The sequence below is a fragment of the Setaria viridis genome, chromosome 8, assembly GCF_005286985.2.
Source record: "Setaria viridis chromosome 8, Setaria_viridis_v4.0, whole genome shotgun sequence".
In the NCBI taxonomy this organism is placed as follows: Eukaryota; Viridiplantae; Streptophyta; class Magnoliopsida; order Poales; family Poaceae; genus Setaria; species Setaria viridis.
In genome coordinates, this window is record NC_048270.2 from 36,951,996 (window position 1) to 36,972,560 (window position 20,565).

The 20,565-nt window shown below is 43.3% G+C and overlaps 2 protein-coding genes across 2 annotated transcripts; one reads left to right on the forward strand and one right to left on the reverse strand.

The window, feature by feature from the left end:
• Window positions 1-344: 344 nt before the first annotated feature.
• On the reverse strand, window positions 345-6,872 carry LOC117866788 (protein DETOXIFICATION 19). The gene is made up of 6 exons (XM_034751069.2): window positions 6,444-6,872; window positions 1,686-2,230; window positions 1,507-1,593; window positions 1,343-1,399; window positions 852-1,209; window positions 345-759 (listed from the first exon to the last, which is right to left on the reverse strand). Exons 1-6 carry the CDS (start codon window positions 6,732-6,734, stop codon window positions 631-633), a joined length of 1,467 nt encoding a protein of 488 aa, XP_034606960.1. The 5' UTR covers window positions 6,735-6,872; the 3' UTR covers window positions 345-630.
• Window positions 6,873-10,578: 3,706 nt separating this feature from the next.
• Window positions 10,579-15,469, forward strand: LOC117866677 (laccase-15). Its single transcript, XM_034750950.2, has 6 exons — window positions 10,579-10,838; window positions 10,931-11,082; window positions 12,490-12,737; window positions 12,924-13,043; window positions 13,235-14,302; window positions 15,206-15,469. Exons 1-6 carry the CDS (start codon window positions 10,719-10,721, stop codon window positions 15,388-15,390), a joined length of 1,893 nt encoding a protein of 630 aa, XP_034606841.1. The 5' UTR covers window positions 10,579-10,718; the 3' UTR covers window positions 15,391-15,469.
• Window positions 15,470-20,565: the final 5,096 nt, after the last annotated feature.

Sequence of the window (20,565 nt, forward strand, 5' to 3'; positions counted from 1 at the left end):
GGCGGCGGACGGAGGACGGCGGCCGGCTCGGGCCATCGTGGCCAGCGACGTTCCAGTGGCGGGAAGGTGATGAGAACGGGTGGCAGATGTGCAGCACGAGGAGGGGAAGCACGAGGCGACGTCATGTTGTTCCAGGGACGTCGGGAGGCGTCAAATCGGAGCGGCGGCGGTGCTATGCTCCTCCCCCTCCAAGCAGCGGCGCTCGGCCCGTCCACTTGTATAGCGGCGGCGCTGGGCGAGGCAGCGAGACGGTGGCAGTGCGTGGACGGCAGGGGCGTGCGGGGGTCTGGACATCATATAAACGTATATTAAAATCTTTTGCACTCAAGAAACATCAAGATGCATTGGTATGAATAGAACACACAGAACAACACTATTTAATTTAAAAAACAACCAATTATTTTTCCTATACTACATTTCCTGTCAAGAAAATAAATGTTGAAAAAATTTTAAAATTATAATAAAATCATTATTTAATTGTTCTTTCTAATCACATCTTGAAATCCAAAAATTTCAGGGTGTGATAGATACGATTCTCCTGGAAAACAGAATTCCAAAATACGTTTATATTTATATATCGTCACGGCATGCAATTTCTATCCATTTTTTGGGGGATCAAGATAGCATGTGCTAAGCGACGTAATTGGCTTTCTCCTCCTGCATGGCCTCCGCGAGTTTGGTCCACTTTGTGCGGACAGTGATCACCAGCAATGAGCAGGCCTGGCATGTCAGCCCACATATCAGCCCCACCCACAAACCCTGCAGAAAAAGAATGTAAATGCAGCAATTAAGCTGGAACGTTGTCGTTGGCAAGAAATTGATTCACTTTAATTTTTAATTTTTACAAGTACCTTGGTGTGGAACTTGAGATTGAAGGAGAAAAGGATGGCCAGCGGCATTCCGATTAAGTAGAACGCCACAAGGTTGGTCATGGCCCCAATGTGCTGCCACCCACAGCCCCTCGACACGCCTGACAGGACGCCCTGTGCAGCGTCGAGCACAATGGAGATCATCATGAGCGGGGTGATGGCCGCGAATTCCGAGATGATCCTCGAGCTCCTACTGAAGAGGCTGGCCCATAGGTTGTGGCCGAACGCCAGCAACAGGACGAAGGAGACGGCGAGGAACACTGAGAGCTTCAACGTCACGGATACCGCATTCTTCGCCTTGTCCACATTCCCCGCACCGATCTCGTTCGACACCCGTGTGCTGCACCAAACATTAATCCATGACCCATCATGCGTGAAATAAACACAATGGTACAAGAACAACTGGAGCTGAGAAGGAAGAAGCATATGGAATTCGTTCAGACAGAACCGGGCTGGCATGTGATGTAACGCACCTTACGGTGGCACTGAACCCAACTGTGATCATGCACGCAATCGCCTCAGTGCTAACGCTGCACACAATTTGCAGGCCATGTACGTCATCGTTGGGCTCACATTGTTAGTTTAATTTGCATATCTGAAGATCAAATAAAGACTATGGTAATATAAAGGTATTTACCATATGGCGATCAGCGGCGTAGCCACGGTGGGATGGGGAAGTAAACCAGCTATGAGCACCAGGAGCTCGAACGCCCATAACTCCAAGCTGCAGCCGGAATGTCTCACCGGTCATGATTCATGAATGTCACTGGTACGAGGAACACGATACTGTATGTCACTGGCAAGATGTACACTTACCAGACCATGATGGCAGATGGCGTTGCGAGCTTCACGGTAGGCAGCACGTACATGAAAGCGTCGGCAGAAAACCCTCTCCATGTTTCACAGAACTCCTTGGAGATCAGCACATAGGCGAACAGCATCAGGCAGCAGACCCAAAACGTTGCTGAGATCGCCGCGGAGGCGCCCGCGAGCCCCAGGCCAAACACGTTCACCAGCAGGTGCGCCAGGGCGACATGCAGGACGAACGGCACCACGGAGCAGACGACGAGCGGTAGTACCACGGACTGCGTCTGAAGGTATCGGAGCAGGCAATGCACGAAGGAAAACGCAAAGAGACCGGGTATCTGGGCCTGCACAAAAATCCCAGCAGCGTGGGACACTTCGGGGTCCTGCCGGAGGAAAAGCAGCAGCGGCTCCGTGAAGTACCAAAGCACGGAGATAAGCAGGGATGCGGCAGCAGACATGATGAACGACGACTGCAGGTACAGGCCCAGCATGCGGTACAGCCGGGCGCCGTACGCCTTCCCACAAAGCGTCTCCAGGGCTCCGCTCAGGCCCATCTGGAAAATAGCAACGGTCACATCATTTCGATCAAAATATATGATTTGTTTGTTGATTCTACAAAATTTCATAGTGATATTTTAACACCATTACAAGTCCATGTTTTCTTCATTTTCTTGATTTCTGAAAACCATTTATCAATATATATATGATTTTTTTCTACCAAATTTGTGGTCGTAATTCATTAAACATGTGAGTTTTTCTATTTAGAATTGTTTAGAGAGAGGATGAGAGAGAGAATAAAGGATTGACATAATTGTGTTAGGTTTAATGCTACTAGAAATATATATTATTTGTTTTCATATGAAGGTTGTGCTTGCCTTCTCAAGAAATAGCATGTAGTGTGTGTGCGCTAATAACTATTTTTTTCATATATCCTAAATATGAAGAAAACCGCGACGCGAAAGTGCATTAGCGATGGATGCTTGCCAATCTCTTCATATAACTAGGCGTAGTAAGCATGTCTAGTGATGAATATATGTTAAGACATATTATTCTTGTCTTGGAATGGTTGTTGAAAATTGAATAATTCATATATGTACTAGTCACTAATCACTAGTTTTATTATTATATGGTGGAATAATAAATAACAAGGAAACATATATATTATATATATTCACGTTTGCGTTTGTTATGTAATGAGATGGGAAATATAAATTTATAAATTGGCAACAAATAACTATATAAAAATGGGCAGAACCATTTGAATATTCAAAATAGTGCGTCTATTCAAAATAGTACAAATTGATTTGTGCAGCGGTTGGCTTAACAGTGTAGCGACACTTGTAGAGAGACACTTATTCGTATCAGCTCATTAGTGCTAGCCATAAAAAAGCCGGCACGAATAAGTCATTCGTGCTGGTGTCTAATAGAGCCTTAATGGATAATCCACTATCCGTGGAGCCGGCACACGGATAATTCTTATTTGTGATGCACGGATAGTCATCTGGATTATTCGTTCCGGCTCGGGTATGGACTTCAAAAAATTCAAACTTTTACATATGGACTCAGACTGCGACAAGCTTTATATGAAAGTGGTATGTTTCAACAAGATTTAAAACTTTGTAGTTTAACGTTTTTTAATTTAAAATCATTTAGATGCCCAAAGTTATAACTTTAGCATACCTTTTGCGTCCATATCATTTTAATTTCGTGTTTTATTTGGAAATTCATAACTTTGTGATATGGACTAGCATAAAGGCATATTTATATGAAAGTTATAGATTTCAACCTGATCTACAACTTTGTAGGTGAAAGTTTTCAATTTAAAGTTGTTCATATGTCAAATAATTTCAGCTCTTGTTTCCCCCTTTATTCTCATCCTTCTAATTTGAATTTTCTATTGTGTTTGGAAATTTGTAACTTCTGCATATGGTTTCAGATGGAGATGAACATTACATGGAACTTGTAGGCTTCGATGAGATCTAAAACCTTGTAGTTAAAAGTTTTTTATTTAAATTCATTTATGTGCCAAAATAATAGATAAAAGCTTTAGGGAACACGGGTCAAAAGGAATAGAACTTTATTATGGGTGCAGATATCTAGCGTAGCTAGAGTGGTAGAGATGTATCGCGTGAGAGGGGAGGTTGTGAGTTCGAAAATCTCGAAAATCGGACACTGCACGCGCAGATATTTCAGGGGTGACTTGGGACCGTGAGCTTAGCTCAGGGTGCCTCATAAACAATATTTTTTTTTTGCTATTTTCATTTGTAAATTGCTATTTCTACTACCTGCGTCGGTGTGTTATCCCACCGACATGTATAATCCATTATTCGTGTCTGCTTCAACGTTGCCATGAACAACCAACCTAATTCGCATAGATGCCGTGGTGCCAGTCCCATAACCGGTACGAATGAGGTTTTCACGCCAGCATGAATGAGTTCTGCAGTAGCGGTCAGGCATTCACTAGCATATATCGTCATTTGTATAGGTTGAAGGTTGCTGGCACAAACTGGTTTTGATTACCGTACACAAGTAGTTTCTACAGTTGTCGACAACAAGGTTCGGTGGAAGTTGTGGTACACAGTTTCCGTGGTTGTGCCAAGAGTCTGGTAAGGAGGTTCACATGGTGGAGGCGTAGGGCGGGAATCTCAACAAAAGATATGTTGGATCTTAAGCTACTGTAACTCGAGGGAGATCACATTGTAAAGCTCTACTAGAGAAAAGGACACCTGTCCTCAACGAACATGTATTTGGACCCAGCATTAATGCTAGGGTCTAAATTTGATCATCCCGGGAATCCTTTCCCAACCTGTAATAAGGCCCTGTTTGGTTCCGAGCTCCTAAAAGTTTTAGGCAGCCTTCTAAAAACTGCCAAAAGAGTGTTTGGTTCCGCCTCCTAAAACTGACTAAAGGCAATAAATGCACTCGCAAAAGGACCATGATGCCCCTCCCCATGCCCCTGTCCCTGGCCGCAACTTGTCCAACGACGTCCGCCTCCTCTTCCTCTCCGGCGACTTAGGGTTGAAATGCGCCGAGCCGTGCCCGTGATGCCGTGGCTCTTGTTCTTGATTACATTGACAAAGAAACCAGTCACGCACGTCACCATACATCGAGCACAAAAATGGCGCCCAAGAACTCGGAGACATCGAGGGGGCTAGAGGACCCTCTCTATCCTGCCCATCGCCCAGTAGCTAGGCACTCTGCTAGCACCACCACCACGATGGAGGCCAGATAGTTCACCGCAAACCTCTTGCCCAGCCGCAAGCTCACCCCAGCGCCGTTGCTGCCTCCGCCGGGTTTAGGCACGAAGGGGTGGTGGATCTGGCTGGGGAGGGCGCAGACTACAGGGGGAGCGAGCAGGCGCCGGCACCGAGGAGGAGCGGGGGGCCACGGCGGGCCCGTGCGGCGGCGCAAGGGAGCGGGGGCGGCAGACCTGGCGGGCGCCGGCATGAAGGAGGGAGGGAGCGGCGGAGGGGTTGGGGAGGGAGCGGTGGTAGGGGCGACGGATCCGGTGGCGCGAGGGGGCGGGGGCGGCACGATGGGGAGTGGAGGGAGGGAGCGACAACGGGGTTGTGGATTGAGCAGGGGCGGACCCGTGCAGCGGCAGTGGCAGAATGGCGGCGGGCGGCTAGGCGGGAGGGAGGGTGGGAGAGAGAGGGGGGGCAGGGCAATAAAGGAGGGGTAGTGGGGGTCCAGGATGGACTTTAGGTACTTTTAGGAGGGGTGGAGCTCCTAAAGTTTTTAGCCCCTCCTAATGTTTTAAGGAGCTTTTAGGAGGGGGTGTTTGGTTCTTTAGGCAAATTTTATCTAGATTTTAGCTCCTAAAATTTTTAGGAGGGGTAACCAAACAGGACCTAAACCTACCATTTCGAACTAGTTGCTATTACCATCCTTTACTAATGCTCCTCGAAACTATTACCACTTGATGTAACCAACTGGTACTAAAAGTTACATTTATTACCTGTTGATGTAATCAATAGGACTAAAAGATCCTCTAGAGATGACATTAAAAAAAGCATTTCTTATCCAGGGTTGAAAATATTTTTTTGATATTTTTTACCGACTAGTACTAAAGGTGACAGATCTGATATTAAAGGTCGGAACTTTTCGTCTTGGTTTTTTTGTACCGTTTCAAAATTCAAGAGTAAAGGAGGGTTTGGAACCAATACATAATCCATAATCTCCAATAGTGAGACCAATATGCTCTCCATGCATATGATGGATGTGGTGGTGGCATTTGCAGGGACCGATATTACAAGGGTGGTGGTGCAGAGGCGGCATGATCATGAGAGGTAGATTGCTTGAATATAATGTTACATAGAGATGCATCGGTGGTGCGATTGTGGATTGCGTGGTGATAGAGGAAATTGTTGCGGTGGAGGTCGATGTTATGGGCGCTATCGCGGCGTTAGTTGTTTTGATGGCTCATGTCGTGATGGCCGACGAAGTCCACAATGAACCTGATGAGCAGGTTCAGGCACGCAATGCCTAGATGAAGCAGCTTGATAAACTGGATGTATTGGTTTTTGTGTAAATACTGCTATGCTGTTGTTAAACTCATATTTTCATATGTGGAACAATAGGTCAAAAAAATTATGCTACCCCATCACACAAATATAGCTTTGTTCAGGTGATCATTTCCATTCCTCCAGAGCTAAAGGTTCATTCAGAATTCGATTACTTACAGTCCAAAAATGCTAAACCACAGCATAGGCAGAGACTAAATGGTGAGCAATAAGCAATTTAGTAGAAGGTAGGCTTTGTACGTACAACGAAGGCGTAGCCGGTGACGGTTGCCCAGGAGTTGCCGAGCGTGGCGCCGGCGAGGTGGACGTCGCCGAGGTGGCCGGAGAACATCACCGACACCAGCGGAATGCCGTAGTAGGCCATGTTGGTGAGCACCATCGGCACCGCGAAACGCAGCTGCGCCTGCGCCTCCTCCGTGTCAACTATCCGGCCAAGCCATGCTAACCAGCATGGTAGCTGCTGCTCCCCTCCAACTTTGCCGGCGGCGAGGTCATCGCCCTTGCAGCGGTCGCCGAGCAGCGGAGCCGACGACATGTCGCTGGGTGACGTGGAGCTACCGGCCGGGTAGACAGGTTCACCTCCTAGCTCGCTGATATTGGTATATAGGCTATGGATCAAGAAGTGCACCGTGGTTGTGTTGTGTATTTCGATCTAGCCGGATGAACGTGGCGCAAAGTTGGTGGATGCTGTGGAATATTTGAGATCCGATGGACGCAGATTTTGTTAATTTTTAATTTGAAACATTTATGAAACTGGTCCATGTTCATTATGTCGATTTGTGTGCGTTTGGTCTGCTGGCCAGCTAGAGCAGGTCATTCTCACCCTTCCATTGACCAGCATCTCGATCGATCTTCTCACGTGCCTCGCAGCCATCGCCGGTGGTTGACAGGATTATGGTGTCCTTCATTAATTGTTGTAAGTCGATAATCTTAAAAGAAATATAAAGTTGGCTGAGCTATGTTGTTCTTGAATACTCACTATGTAGAAAATAATATCCTTTTGAGACAGATTTTTATATATAAGTATATAACGTCAGTAAAATTTAGAGTACTTAGGCATCTTGTAATGTTTACAATTATCCGCAAGAGATGGCAAACTGAGATGAGACGACATGTGGCACAATTTGTTTACAGGGATGGATGAGTGATTAATTAGATTTAATTCGACCGATATCATAAAATATTTGTTAATTATAAAGTACTTCCTCCGTTTCAAATTGTAGGTTGTTTTGAATTTTTTAGATTCATAGATATTATTATACATCTAGACATTCACTATATCTAGGTATATATAAAAAAATATGCACCTAGAAAATCCAAAATGATGTACACTTTAGGATGGACTGAGTAGGTAATTTTATAGTGATTAGTGATAATGCTATGATCATGGAGCAATCTTGTTTAAATAACATATGTGGCCAAAAGGAAATAAGATACCATGGGAAGTTGAGATACATGAATAGGCAAAGCAAAATTATAGCGGAATGAAAACACATAATTGACGGATGGTGGACTGACAAATTTGACGATCTCAGGCGCAACGTTGACAGACAATGCCCGATTGTCTCCATGATATTAATGTAGTGCCACATGGAGTTTTGGATGATGTGACACTATATTAAATGAGAGGTAAAGAAAAAAAGAACAAATTAGATCTCATGCAAGATATTGTTCCAACAAAAAATTCAAAGCACTACAAACTATTGAATTCTATATTGTGGGGGACTTGTGTCTCCATGATTAGTGAGGCTGAAAGATGGTTGGTGAACTGAGCTACGCTCAGATGGTAAGGTTCGTTGTGACGAAACATACCGATCAAGGATGAAGTCCTTGACTTGACTTGGTAATGATGCTCACGTTTTCTTGAATTTATTATAGGATTAACCGGGCGTTGTTCCATCCACGTCTACATTTATTTTGAATACGAATATGATTTTGGATAATAAAACACAAATTTAAATATATCCATTTAAGATACCACATTAAAAAACACTAGAAACGACTGCGGATACGGATGTCCATATATCACATTTTTTACGGAGGCTAGGCAACTTAATTATTACCATCCATGAGCTCCTTCATTGTGTGTCACTGCACCAACCGACAGTTATTTTGTACGTGGCTATTACGGCGCGCCGCTTAAGAAACACGTGGTCCGATGCACTTATCTCGGCTGCATTACTTGATACTGCAGCGTGACTTCCGCACGGAGTTACCCTAGTACAGCACTCCATGTGCGCAGAAAAGCACAAAAAAGGCAGCAGCATTTCAACTTTGGTTAGCTGACCAAATATGGGATCCTAATTCAACAGTTCTTGGTATGCCAAATTTTTTCCAAAAAGTATAGGAATTACAAAACTCCAGGGATTAGTCACTAGTCACTTCCACATTGAAGTAACACTACCGTAAATAACGTGTCTATAACATGCATGGCGCAGTCTTGCAGAAAAATTTATGACCAATATTTGTTCAAATTAAACTACGCGGGGGCAACATTTGTCTATCATAATATAATGTTTGGGATGGTGTTCTTAATGAACTTTTTTTTTCACTCCACATTTTTTTTTATGATAGGACCATGTAAGGCGTACCTAATCTTCACGGACTGTCTTTGTTTTTTTATAAAAAAATATATTAATTACATCAGAAGATACATTGTTTTATATTGATCTTCACGGACTGGCATTCTAGAGATTTCAAGGCGGAAGCATGTTGTTGGTCGAGTGTTAGTTTGCTTCACATGTTGGGGATCGTCCAAAAATATGGTTACCCTTGAGCTCATCGTGCTCGACAACACCTCAGCCCCTTAGGATAATTAACCTCGGGTGAGGCCTCCTAACCTCGGACGGTGAACCTGATGCAGAAAAGTAATCTTAGCCTCGCTATATATCCTAAGTTTTAACTCGAAGCCAGGAGGCAATTACCGATCCCCTGACTAGCCGAGTCTGACCTCGAGCACTCGAAGCTAACCACGAGTGCCGAGTTGTTCGCTGTCTTGTGCAGAGTCGCTGGTTTAGATTGGGAAGCAAGGCGCAAAGTTGAGCGCCTCTCGGACGCGAAGCTAAGGCGATTGGAACTCCCAAAGCTAGGATGGCTTTGGTCGCGAGGTCAAGAAGCGTGGAGGCGTTGGAAACATGAAGGCGTGATTTGTGGAACCATGTGAGAGCGTGAATTACGGAGCTGATTGAAGGTGCGAGAAGTGTGACCCTGAGAGGAGACCAAGTCATAAAAGTTACCACCTAAAAAGACCTCTATGTAAAGCATATTCTAGAAATATAGTAGGTGAATGAGGGTAATTGTGGGATGTAAAGTGTCCCCGAGATACTATAAAAGTGAAGTCCTACCCTAATGAGTTGTTCATTTCTTAGAATTGAATTACAAGTGCTACTTTAACATCGCTGGTAGAGAATTGGCCTTTAGTCCCGGTTGGTAAGGTGCAAATCTCCCGAAAATCCATCCGGGATAAACCAATCGAGACAAAAGGGGGGTCCTTTTGTCCCGGGTCACTCAACCGGGACAAAAGACTCCTCTTTTATCCCGGTTGGTATTACAAACCGGGATAAAAGAGTTCGAGGGATTTAGTCCTCTTTCTTCAGCCACCCTGTTGGGGACCCTTTTATCCCGGTTTGAAACACCAACCGGGATAAAAGACCCCTCTTTTATCCCGGTTGGTGTTTCAAACCGGGGTAAAAGGCCTCTCAGGGTCTTTTTTTCCACTAGCCTTTGCAACCGGGATAAAAAGGTCCCGGTTGGTGAGCCCCCCACCAGTGACCGAGCTTTAGTCCCGGTTGATGAACTTTTTGTCCCGGGCCAACTTTAAATCGGGACAAAATGGGGCGCATGGAAGGTGAATTCTCTACTAGTGATCGTTATGTTCGAACTTTGCTGAAACCTGTTTTCCAACATCACAGGTCGATTAGACAAAGTTGCTCTGTAGGAACTGCAAACGTTGTCACGTGGTTTGGCTGCAACGCATATGCGACGAATCTAGGTGGTTCATGGCCTCGAATTCCAAGTGAAAAAGGTATAAGAAAAAGAAATGTAGTATCCACGTAGAAGAGATGAATAGTAGATGAGAATAGAGACAGCGATACAAATTACTCCTCCGGTTTTGATTTTAAGGTCGTTCTGAAGATTGTTGCGATTTTAAAATAGAGGTCGTTCATCAACGTTTCTGTCCATTGTGGACTATTCTGCTCTTGCGTGTGCTTGCTCCCGAGGCTGAACTCGCTAGCTCCCGAGGCAGCAATTAAACTGCACGCCGCAGTCCTCTCGTCTCCCCCTCGCTCCTCTCTGAAAGGACGCATGAGCCATCCTAAACCCTTCAACTATTAATGTTGAACTGTAGGTTGGTAGGGTGACACCGCCAACGTCGAGATTCACAAAACCATTAATGACTCCGACATTGATTATCGTGTAGTTTAGTAAAGAATCCATGCTCAGGCGGCCGCATACCTAAAAACGTAGCTGGAGCACTCCATCGGACAAGCAAGTGCTTCACGGAGCAAAGCAAGCAGCCATGGTGAGCATGGAGAGCCGGAGCCTCCTCGCTGCTGCCCCAGCTCTGGCAGTCGCCATCATCTTCCTCTCTACCGCCGCACCGCTGGCGTGCGCGGCATCCGTCGAGCACACATTTGTCGTAAGTTTGCACACAAATCGTGAATAGACTTTCACCAAATTCGGGCACTATAACACACTCGCTTATGCTTGATTTGTTGGAAAATATTGTAGGTGAATCAGACGAAGATGACGCGCCTGTGCAAGGAGACACTGGTCACCGTGGTGAACGGGCAGCTCCCAGGGCCGACCATTGAGGTCACAGAAGGAGACTCGGTGACTGTTCATGTCGTCAACAGGTCACCTTACAACATTACGATCCACTGGTAAGCGATGATGGCATAAAAATAAGTTCAGTTCCACAGGTCACCGTCCATTTCCACGGCTAGATTATTTAGGCACTCATTTGGGGAAAAAAAATCATATGCAATCGTTAATGATATATTCCCTTCGTTGATTTCCTGAACTACGTAGCCTTTCCTAAATGTTTTGTCTTTAAAAACAGAGGTAGTACACGTTATATAAGGAATCATGCAGTTAGATAGTAGTTACACACTATCAAGTGATAAATAAAATACACAATTGTGAAGTTGATCTATGATATAATGCTGACAAAGTTCACGTTGGACTTTGTAGTAAGATAGTAAAAAATTTATAAACACTTACACTAGGTCAGGTTTTGCAACCTTTTTTATACAAAATTGCAGAATTGTAAGATCCAAAAGTTTGTAATTGACAAAATACAACCTTTTAATAAGTGAAGCCATTTTATACCTATATATTACAATCATCCTGATTTTTGAAAAATATGGATCAAAAGGAATAAAACTCTTATTGCTATCAACAAAATGATGTATGAGAGACAAAAAAGAGGACCACATGTGACGGGTGGATATGGTTGTAGGTTTGATTCCTGGGGACACGAACGAGTGTATTTTGCATGAAAAAACACTTGAGTAGTGACGTGCACTCTGTGAGTAGTTCGGAGGTGGTCTGTGGTTCTAGATTTGTTTAATAACATTTTGATGCTCATATATTGATTTCAATAAACATTTTATCTCTAATGATGGTTGAACCCTCGAGCAGTGAGAGAGAGGAAGTTATCGGTGTTCAAAATAATTGCTTTATGACTACTTAAAAATCTTTCACTTCTATGGAAACTGTGACATATGAGAAGAGTAGTGAACCAGGAGAGATAACACTAGTGACATCTACGACTGAAAAGTAAAGGACAACTCAACCAAACAGCAACTCGTATGCTAACTGACCTTGACAGCATTAAAAGAAGGACACTTCCGATTAAACATACAATGAGCTAGTTCGATCGACACCAGGTGACACTCGTGGCAGGCAACCGATTTACAGGATATCGTAGGAGCTCAATGTTGCCCGTTGGTGTTTATTATGTTAGGAAAGGATTAGTTCCTATACATTCTTTATATGGTGGTGTTGATCCTTTTTTTTTCAATGTGGACTCTTATTTTTATTTGAGGTGTCCAGATTGACTTGTATCTCACAGTTGATCTTCACCATCGCAATCTGGATCCGCTCGATAAACTATGTAGATTTGACACATTTCTAATGATTAACTTGGTAATTTAAAGTCCCTATGATTAAACTTTGAGCCACCATTTTCAGTCAACTACAAAGACAACTGTGTTTTTCAAAAAAAGTAATATTGTTATTATTATCATTTCTGATTACATAAATGCATTTTGTGGTTCCTGATGCAGGCATGGAGTAAAGCAGTTTCGGAACTGCTGGGCTGATGGGGTGCCTATGGTCACCCAATACCCTATCCAGCCGAACCAAGATTTCACTTACCGGTTCAATGTCGTCGGGCAGGAAGGCACTCTGTGGTGGCATGCTCATGTCCCCGGCCTACGGGCAACCCTCCATGGGGCATTCATCATTCGGCCAAGGCTTGGGGCTGAGTCATATCCATTTCCTAAGCCTCATAAGGAGATCCCAGTTATTATAGGTTTGTGTACCTTTCTGATATTGATTGCTGATCATCTGAGAACATAAACGTTTTTTAGGAGCAATTTTTAATTGGGACCCATTTGAGGAGAACAAAATGTGTCAAGTCCTCTGGGAAATGAATTATGCAATTTCGCCATGCTTGTGCAACTACCTAGTAGATGTGAAATGATCCTGACGATTACAGGGGACTGGTGGGAGGAGGACCTTGCAGAGATGGCCAGGAACATGACGAAGGGCATCTTTTTGTCTTATGCTAGTTCCTCCACAGTCAATGGCTTGGTCGGAGATCTCTTCAATTGCTCCGGTAAGCAGTTATTTAATTGATGTACAGTAGCCCACTGGCTCTGTTTTAATGTCATTTAGTGCATTTAAACAGCTGGTTTGACCGATAATTCGCTAGAAGATGGGTGATCGACTATTTACAATTGTGTTAGGTGAAAAAATACCGATATATCCTTTTCTTTGGCTCTGTTTTTATTATAGTTCATCTTTCAGGTGTCACAAAAGAAGGATATGTTCTGGATGTGGAGCCTGGCAAGACCTACCTGCTACGAATAATCAATGCTGGCCTCTTCTCTGAGTTCTATCTTAAGATCGCTGGGCACAAGTTCACGGTGGTTGCTGCCGACGCTAACTACGTCAGCCCGTTCACCACAGATGTCATCGCAATCGCAGCTGGCGAGACAGTGGATGCCCTGCTGATTGCCAATGCAGCCCCTGGCAGGTACTACATGGTCGCCCTACCCAATCAGGCACCATTGCCTGACACCCAAACTCCGGAGTACGCTACAAGGGGGATGGTGCGGTATAAGGTCAGCCACAGCACCTGCACTAGCTCAACGACAGTGAGCTCATGCCAGGGTACAGAAGAAGAAGAAAAAGGATATCGAGGTACATCTGGTGATGCTCCAATAGTGCCTAAGATGCCTGACATACATGACACAATTACATCGTTCTACTTCCATGGCAACCTGACCAGCCTGCACCACCAAGGGCAACTTCCAGTCCAGCAACAAGTCCATGAGCGCCTCTTCATCGTGCTTGGCCTCGGCACCATCTGCAAGAAAGGCCAGTTCTGTAAGAGGGGTAGCAGTGACGAGGACCTCCTAGTGGCCACGATGAACAATGCTTCCTTCCAGCACCCCACAGCGATACCGACACCACTACTAGAAGCGCACTACTACCACACCGGCCTCATCAATGCCACGACACAAGAGCTTCCGAAGGGGCCACCGAAATTGTTCAACTTCACCGATGAAGCCTTAATCCCTTTTGGACCCAAAGAGATGCAGCTAGAGCCAACTTACAAGGCGACGTTGGTCCGGAGGTTCCGACACGGTGCTGTGGTGGAAATAGTCTTTCAGAGCACAGCGATCCTACAGGGAGACTCCAATCCAATGCACCTACATGGGCATGACATGATTGTGCTTGCACAAGGCCTTGGCAACTATGATCCAGCGAAGGCCGTGGCCACGTACAACCTGGTTAATCCACTAATAAAGAACACTGTGCTTGTCCCAAATCTTGGGTGGATCGCCATCCGATTTGTCGCCAATAATCCAGGTGTGTATAAGATTTGAATGCTAGTTTCATGTTGGAAAATATTATGTGGAAACCCCTATCTTGGTTTAATCGTGGAAAGCCCTAGTGAACCTCCCTTGAATATATTTTTGTATAGGTCGTCGATTGTTGGAAATAGTCTTGTGAACTTGTTTATTTGAAGTTTAGAGAAAATCTTGCTAAATGGTAGAAGATTGGACTTCACTAGCAGCATAACATTATGTTTGTTCCATTTATTATTTTAGACCATGAAAGTCCTCAAGACGTTCAAGTTTGCTGTTGTTAATTATGCGTTATAAGGCCTAAACTGTTGTAGGAAAGGAAAATTCTGGAACAAAAGATGTAAGCATATTTCATTTATTTAACCTTCCAGTCAATACATATTTCTAGAGCTACAAAAACAAGTCTTATGATAAAATAGCGCAAAATTTTATCAATAAGAAATCATTCATCTTCTAAATTTTACTTCCTTCTATCCCAAATATAAGCCTATCAAGACTCGTGTTCTTCAATTCAGGTTTGTATTCCAATGACCATATTGAATAATACTCAATTAACAAAATTATTACGGTGCTTTGTTCATTTAAGCTAAAAAATTGATAACTTTAGAAAGGGGTCGGATAAAATAGGAAAGTGGAATCAAAATTATGTCTCAAAGTTGTTTGACTACTATTTGGTGCATTGTGAGAATGACCACTTACATTTATACTTGGTATCTGAAGGAGTCAATTTTTAAGCATTCCACGAGACTTCAATATAATTATCCAGAGTTGTATTCCTGGGAAATTATTCAATAAAATTTATTATAGTGTTTTTCCGATTCGCACCCATATTTGTTTGTCTAAGTTGCCTGCCAAAGCACCTCTTGGCGTCAAAAACTAACTTATTGTCTTTTATGTTGTACAGGGGCATGGTTCATGCATTGCCACTATGAGTTTCATCTATCAATGGGCATGGCAGCAGTGTTTATTGTAGAGGATGGACCAACAAATGACACGTCTCTCCCTCGACTGCCAGTGAATTTTCCGACTATTGGTCAAGACATCAATCTCATGCCCAATGACTTATATCTCAAAACTATGAAAAGTTAAAACTAGTGCACAAAGGGAGTACCTGTGTATGTATGAAGACAACTCCTATTACTTATTTTGAATAAATGGTTATGAATAATGAATGTGCGTAATGAGATAAATGTACATATATTATTAATGTCAAACTTTGTTGAACTGATAAAATGTCATGCACCTAACAATTTGGATTGAAAAGATGTCGAACTAGTCATGGTTGCATCGCCACCCGCACAATACCCTATCCATGTCGGCCAATCAGTACCGGCCGAAAACCAGAAGGGCCATCTACATTGGCTGAGCAACCAACCCGCAGAGGGCTTGAAAACAATGACCAGCTTCACTGCACAATATTTGTACTAGCATGAAGAAGCCTGGCACCGATAATATCCGTGTCATCCATGCTGAGATTCCATTAATATTAGCATTGGAACAGACATATATCATCTCTCAAGAAGACCCTGATATGTAAAAGCATGTTGTTGGCGCTACAATTTTACTGACCACATGCCAAGCATATGCAATTACTTGGATTCAAAGTTGAAGCATAGTTATATTTTTTTCACACGATGTCGAGAAGGAGAAGACCGCAGGCACAATTCAGTGAATCATGGTCAAGTACTGTCGAGGAGGAGGAGAAGACCGCAGACACTCATTTTCTGAAGGAGTCACGTTTTGCAGGCAATGCAGCAACTTATTCGGAAGTTCAACACACTGAATAGTATTGTCTTCCTTGCAAACTCTTCCACAAGCTGGAGTGCTAACTTGCATTCCAGGAGTGGGAGAACTTTCTAGAAAGACTGACATTTTTTTCAGCATGTCTGTTTCGGGAACCATGCCCCCTAAGCCCTTTCATGCATACTTCTCCAATAAGAGAATCACTCCAAGATGAAGGAACATCTTGCTCGGCGTCCTCGGAATTTTGGTGCAAAAATATTTGTAATATCTTCTGGTCATGAGCTTCTCGTCATTCACGATCATCAAAATATTACCGTGGTCTGTAGGCTGTAATGCTCCACGATTGGTTCCCCGAAAGCTATGAGTAGAGATGGGTAGAATACGGAAATTCATGACGCCATGCACGATCCATAGTCCCAGGCCTTCCAAGCACTAATGAGCAAACACTGATTTAGATCTAGTGGAATGACATCACGAATCATAACATCACCGTGTCCACATAATGAAAACTTCACCTTCACCTTGTGTACGTATAAACCACGGTTATTTAACCATGAAATATGTGGCCTCGTATGATGCATCCGCGACAGTCCCAAAACATTCACAAGACATTCACTTGCAGCATTGATGACAGAGAATTGATCCACAATCGTAGCACTTGTACCCGCAACAACTTCACAGCGAGTGTAGCACATGGAAAGATCAGGATCCACGGTTGGATCCTGCTCATAATTTTGCAATGCAGTGCCCAGAATCATGGTAGCAATCATAAAAAAAATCTCAAGTAGTACAGTTAACAGCAGATATACCGTGATCAACTTAGCAAAACTGATACGACCTGATAAGGACATGCTTGCTGTGCACAGGATCTGTCCCACTCTTTGACGGTACTAATCACTTACAGAATTTAGTCTCAATAGTATGGCTGTCCAATATATGCTCCCTTTCTAAATTCAGTTGTCGTGATTATTTGCAGACTAGGAATGGTGATAGACTAATCTGAAAATACTAGCAAAACAGATACTGCACAAGATATATAGCTTCGTGTACAGAGCCAATTAACTGGAATATGAACAACAACATTCATAGCTATCTTCTTTTAAATCAGGCAACAGCTGGACACTCTTACAGCCACAAGATGGAAATCTCCACAGACACGGCTACCAGATTGATTTCCACTTACAGCCACAAGATCAAGACAATAATCTCCTCACGAAACAGGGTTGAAATAATAGCCGTATAACTCAGCAGGAAAACACTATTCTGTTTGATTAAACACCAACACACAAGCAATAGTACTAATGAAAAATGGGATTGGTTTATAGTAGATGCAATCCAAAAACCCTATGTCAAACCGTAGAAGCTAATTAAACGATAGATTAACACACAACCAGGTAATAGTAATAAATATTCAGGCCCGATCGCTAATGATTCTACTAAAACTTAATCAACATAACTACCAATCTGAACATACGTGCATGCATGCCATTAAGTATTTTTTTTTGTGTGTCTTTTCTTGTGGTCAGGCATCTGAGTATTATTGCTGGCACATCATAAAGCTTGTCCTGGGCTGCTGGTAGATATGCACCAGGTGTCCACGGTTTTGTGGTTGCTCAGCTCATAAGCAATTGATGCCTGACAGTGACTGTCGTTGTGTGAGCTGTATTACCTCAGGTCGCTTCTGACAAATAAGGTTGCGTCGTAAAAGCAGCTAGCTCTTTTAGTCCGGTTGCAAAAAAAATGAAAAAAAACAAACGATGCCAGTTGGCACTCAACAATTGAGCTAGCAATAATAGTGTGGTACGTTTGTCTGTAATAAGATGTATGGTGCCTGACATTGAATATAAAATCCCCATGATCACCTACCGGGACATGCAATTTATCTGGCCGGAATGGGCAATAAAATCCCTTCGATCCGACAGATAGATTTGCTTGTGTTACATTCCTAGTATTCCTAATATTTTTATTTTCTGCTCATGTCTACTGATAATTTTGCTACATATGGTGCCATTCTAAGTGTCCTTTTGTGGTTAGCAATCTGTTCCACTGTGCTATATAGCTTGTCTGCTAGCCACATCATAGCGCGTGAACCACAGTGGGCGCTCAGACATCGTGCATTAAGTCTGAGGTGATCTGCGTTCCTCCTCAGCTCATCATAAGCTAAATGAAGCCTTACAGTGACTGACATGGGCCAATGGCAATCCTGCAAACACAAAATCACATTTTGAATCATTTTGGAAAAAAAAAGAGCGTCCAATTTCGACTTCATATGCAAAAATTGAGCCTGTTTTATTGCAGACGGCCGAGTACAAGTCAGTTATTTGATTTTCTGCTCATGTACTCTGCTTTTGTTCCTATTTCTTTCAACTGTTAAACATCCATCGGTCATGATTTGTTAAGTACCTTTATTATACTGAAGAATTTAATTAAATGGCCATTGACAATGACACATTTGTTGGTTCCTGTAAAAACAACTAGGCCCCCCACCATGATACATTAATAAAAAACTGACATGTTGATTAGAAATACTAACATATATTGTGCCTTTCCCCATCTCAACCTTGTCTGGTTTCCTCGTTGAGGCCCCAAACCAAGCTCTTGTTCATCGATATCTAGCTATAGAAGAAAGCTCTGGAACTAGTTAGGCTCTCTCTTAGTCTAGAAGTGTCATAGGAATCTAGTCTCGCTCGTTGTCGTCCCAGCTACCGACCGCTATAAGGTTAGAGTATCCTTATGTCACCATGGTCATTGCTCTGTCATCTTAACCTGTTGATATACTAAGTAACTTTTTATCATTCAATTCTTCGATGCGCTTTAACCATTGTGCTTCCTCGTGGAAATTATACGATACCTCAGAATACTACCTGGTGAAATTCTACATCGGTAATTCTTTTAGCAGAATAAACATTTATTTTGAGGCATAAGAAACACTAACAACATCGCTATCACCAGGCGCGTCCTGCTCTAGCTTGGTGCCTGACGCCTGGAATGTGAAGCAAGACAGGGTGGTAGCAGCGGATGTGGTCAAGCTCTGACTGGTGAAGGATGAGGCAATTGGTTCTGAGTACCCTTTTGCTCTTCTTCCGAGTTCCAAGAATGTTGAGGAGCTTCATGACCACAGGTGGGAGGAGAAGGTGCTCTTCGACTGGGATGTCCTAGGACAGTGTTGGTTGTGCTGTAATGAAAAAATATGTTGTTTATATTTTGTGTAATAAATATACAAATATTTATATTGTGATCCTTGCAAACACTTCCATGAGATCGAGTGCTAACTTGCATTCTGAGGGTAGGAGAACTTTCTAGAAAAGCCGACCTTTTTTCAGTATGTTTGCTTCGGGTACCATGCCCTCTAAGCCCTTACATGCATTCTTCTCCGGTAATAGAATCACTCCAAGATGAAAGCACATCTTGCTTGGTGTCCTAAAAATTTTGACCAAAGATATTTGTCATCTTCGGGTCACCTACCATTGATGTAATCTTCTATTTCTTGACATGAGCTTCTCTTCGTCGGCGATCATGTGGTGTGCAGGCTGTAATGCGGAAACATTAGTCCCCCAAAATATATGAGTAGCGGTGGGCAGAATACGGAAGCTACATCATGATGCCATGCACGATCCATAGTCAAGGGCCTTCCAAGGAACAATGTGCAAACACTGGTTTCAAGTGGAATGACATCACAAATCACAACAGCACAACTCCACACGGTAAAAACTGAAACTTCACGTCATGTTTAATCTTAATACCTTGGTTATTTCACTATAAAGTATATGGCCTATGATTCATCCGTGATGGTCCCAAAACTTTCACAAGACATTCATTTGCTGCATTGATGGTAGAAAATGGATGCACAATCGTAGCACATGTACCCGCACCAACTTGATAGCGAGTGTAGAACATAGAAAGATTATGATCCAAGGTTGCAACCTGTTCATAATTTTGCAATGCATGCCAATAAACCTCATTGTAGCTATCACCAAATAAAAAAATCAGAAACAATACAATTACTGCCATATGTACCTTGATCAACCTATCAAAACTGATTCGACCTAATAAGGACATCCTTAAATCACCACGTGTCCACGGTTTTCTGGTTGCTCAGCTCATAAGCAATTGATCATGCTTGATCATTGTTGGGCCATTGCATGTCCATTGGCAATGTTGACAGAAATAATTGAGCTACCAATAATAGTGTTGCACGTGTCTGTAACGGGATGTACGGCGCCTGACAATAATAGGGCACCGGAACCTGCAATATGTCTGGCCGGAATATGCAATAAAATCCTTTCGATCTGACAGACATATTTGTGTTACATTTCTAGTATTCATAGTATTTTTATTTTCTGCTCATGTCTACTGATAATTTTGCTATGTATGGTGCCGTTCTAAGTGTCCTTTTGTGGTCAGCAACTTGAGCCCCTGCTGGCTACATCATAGCTTGTCTGCTGGCCCGGTGCGCGTGAACCACGAGGGAAGGACCACAGTGGGCGCTCAGACAATGTGAGGGTGGGTGGATACCCTCCT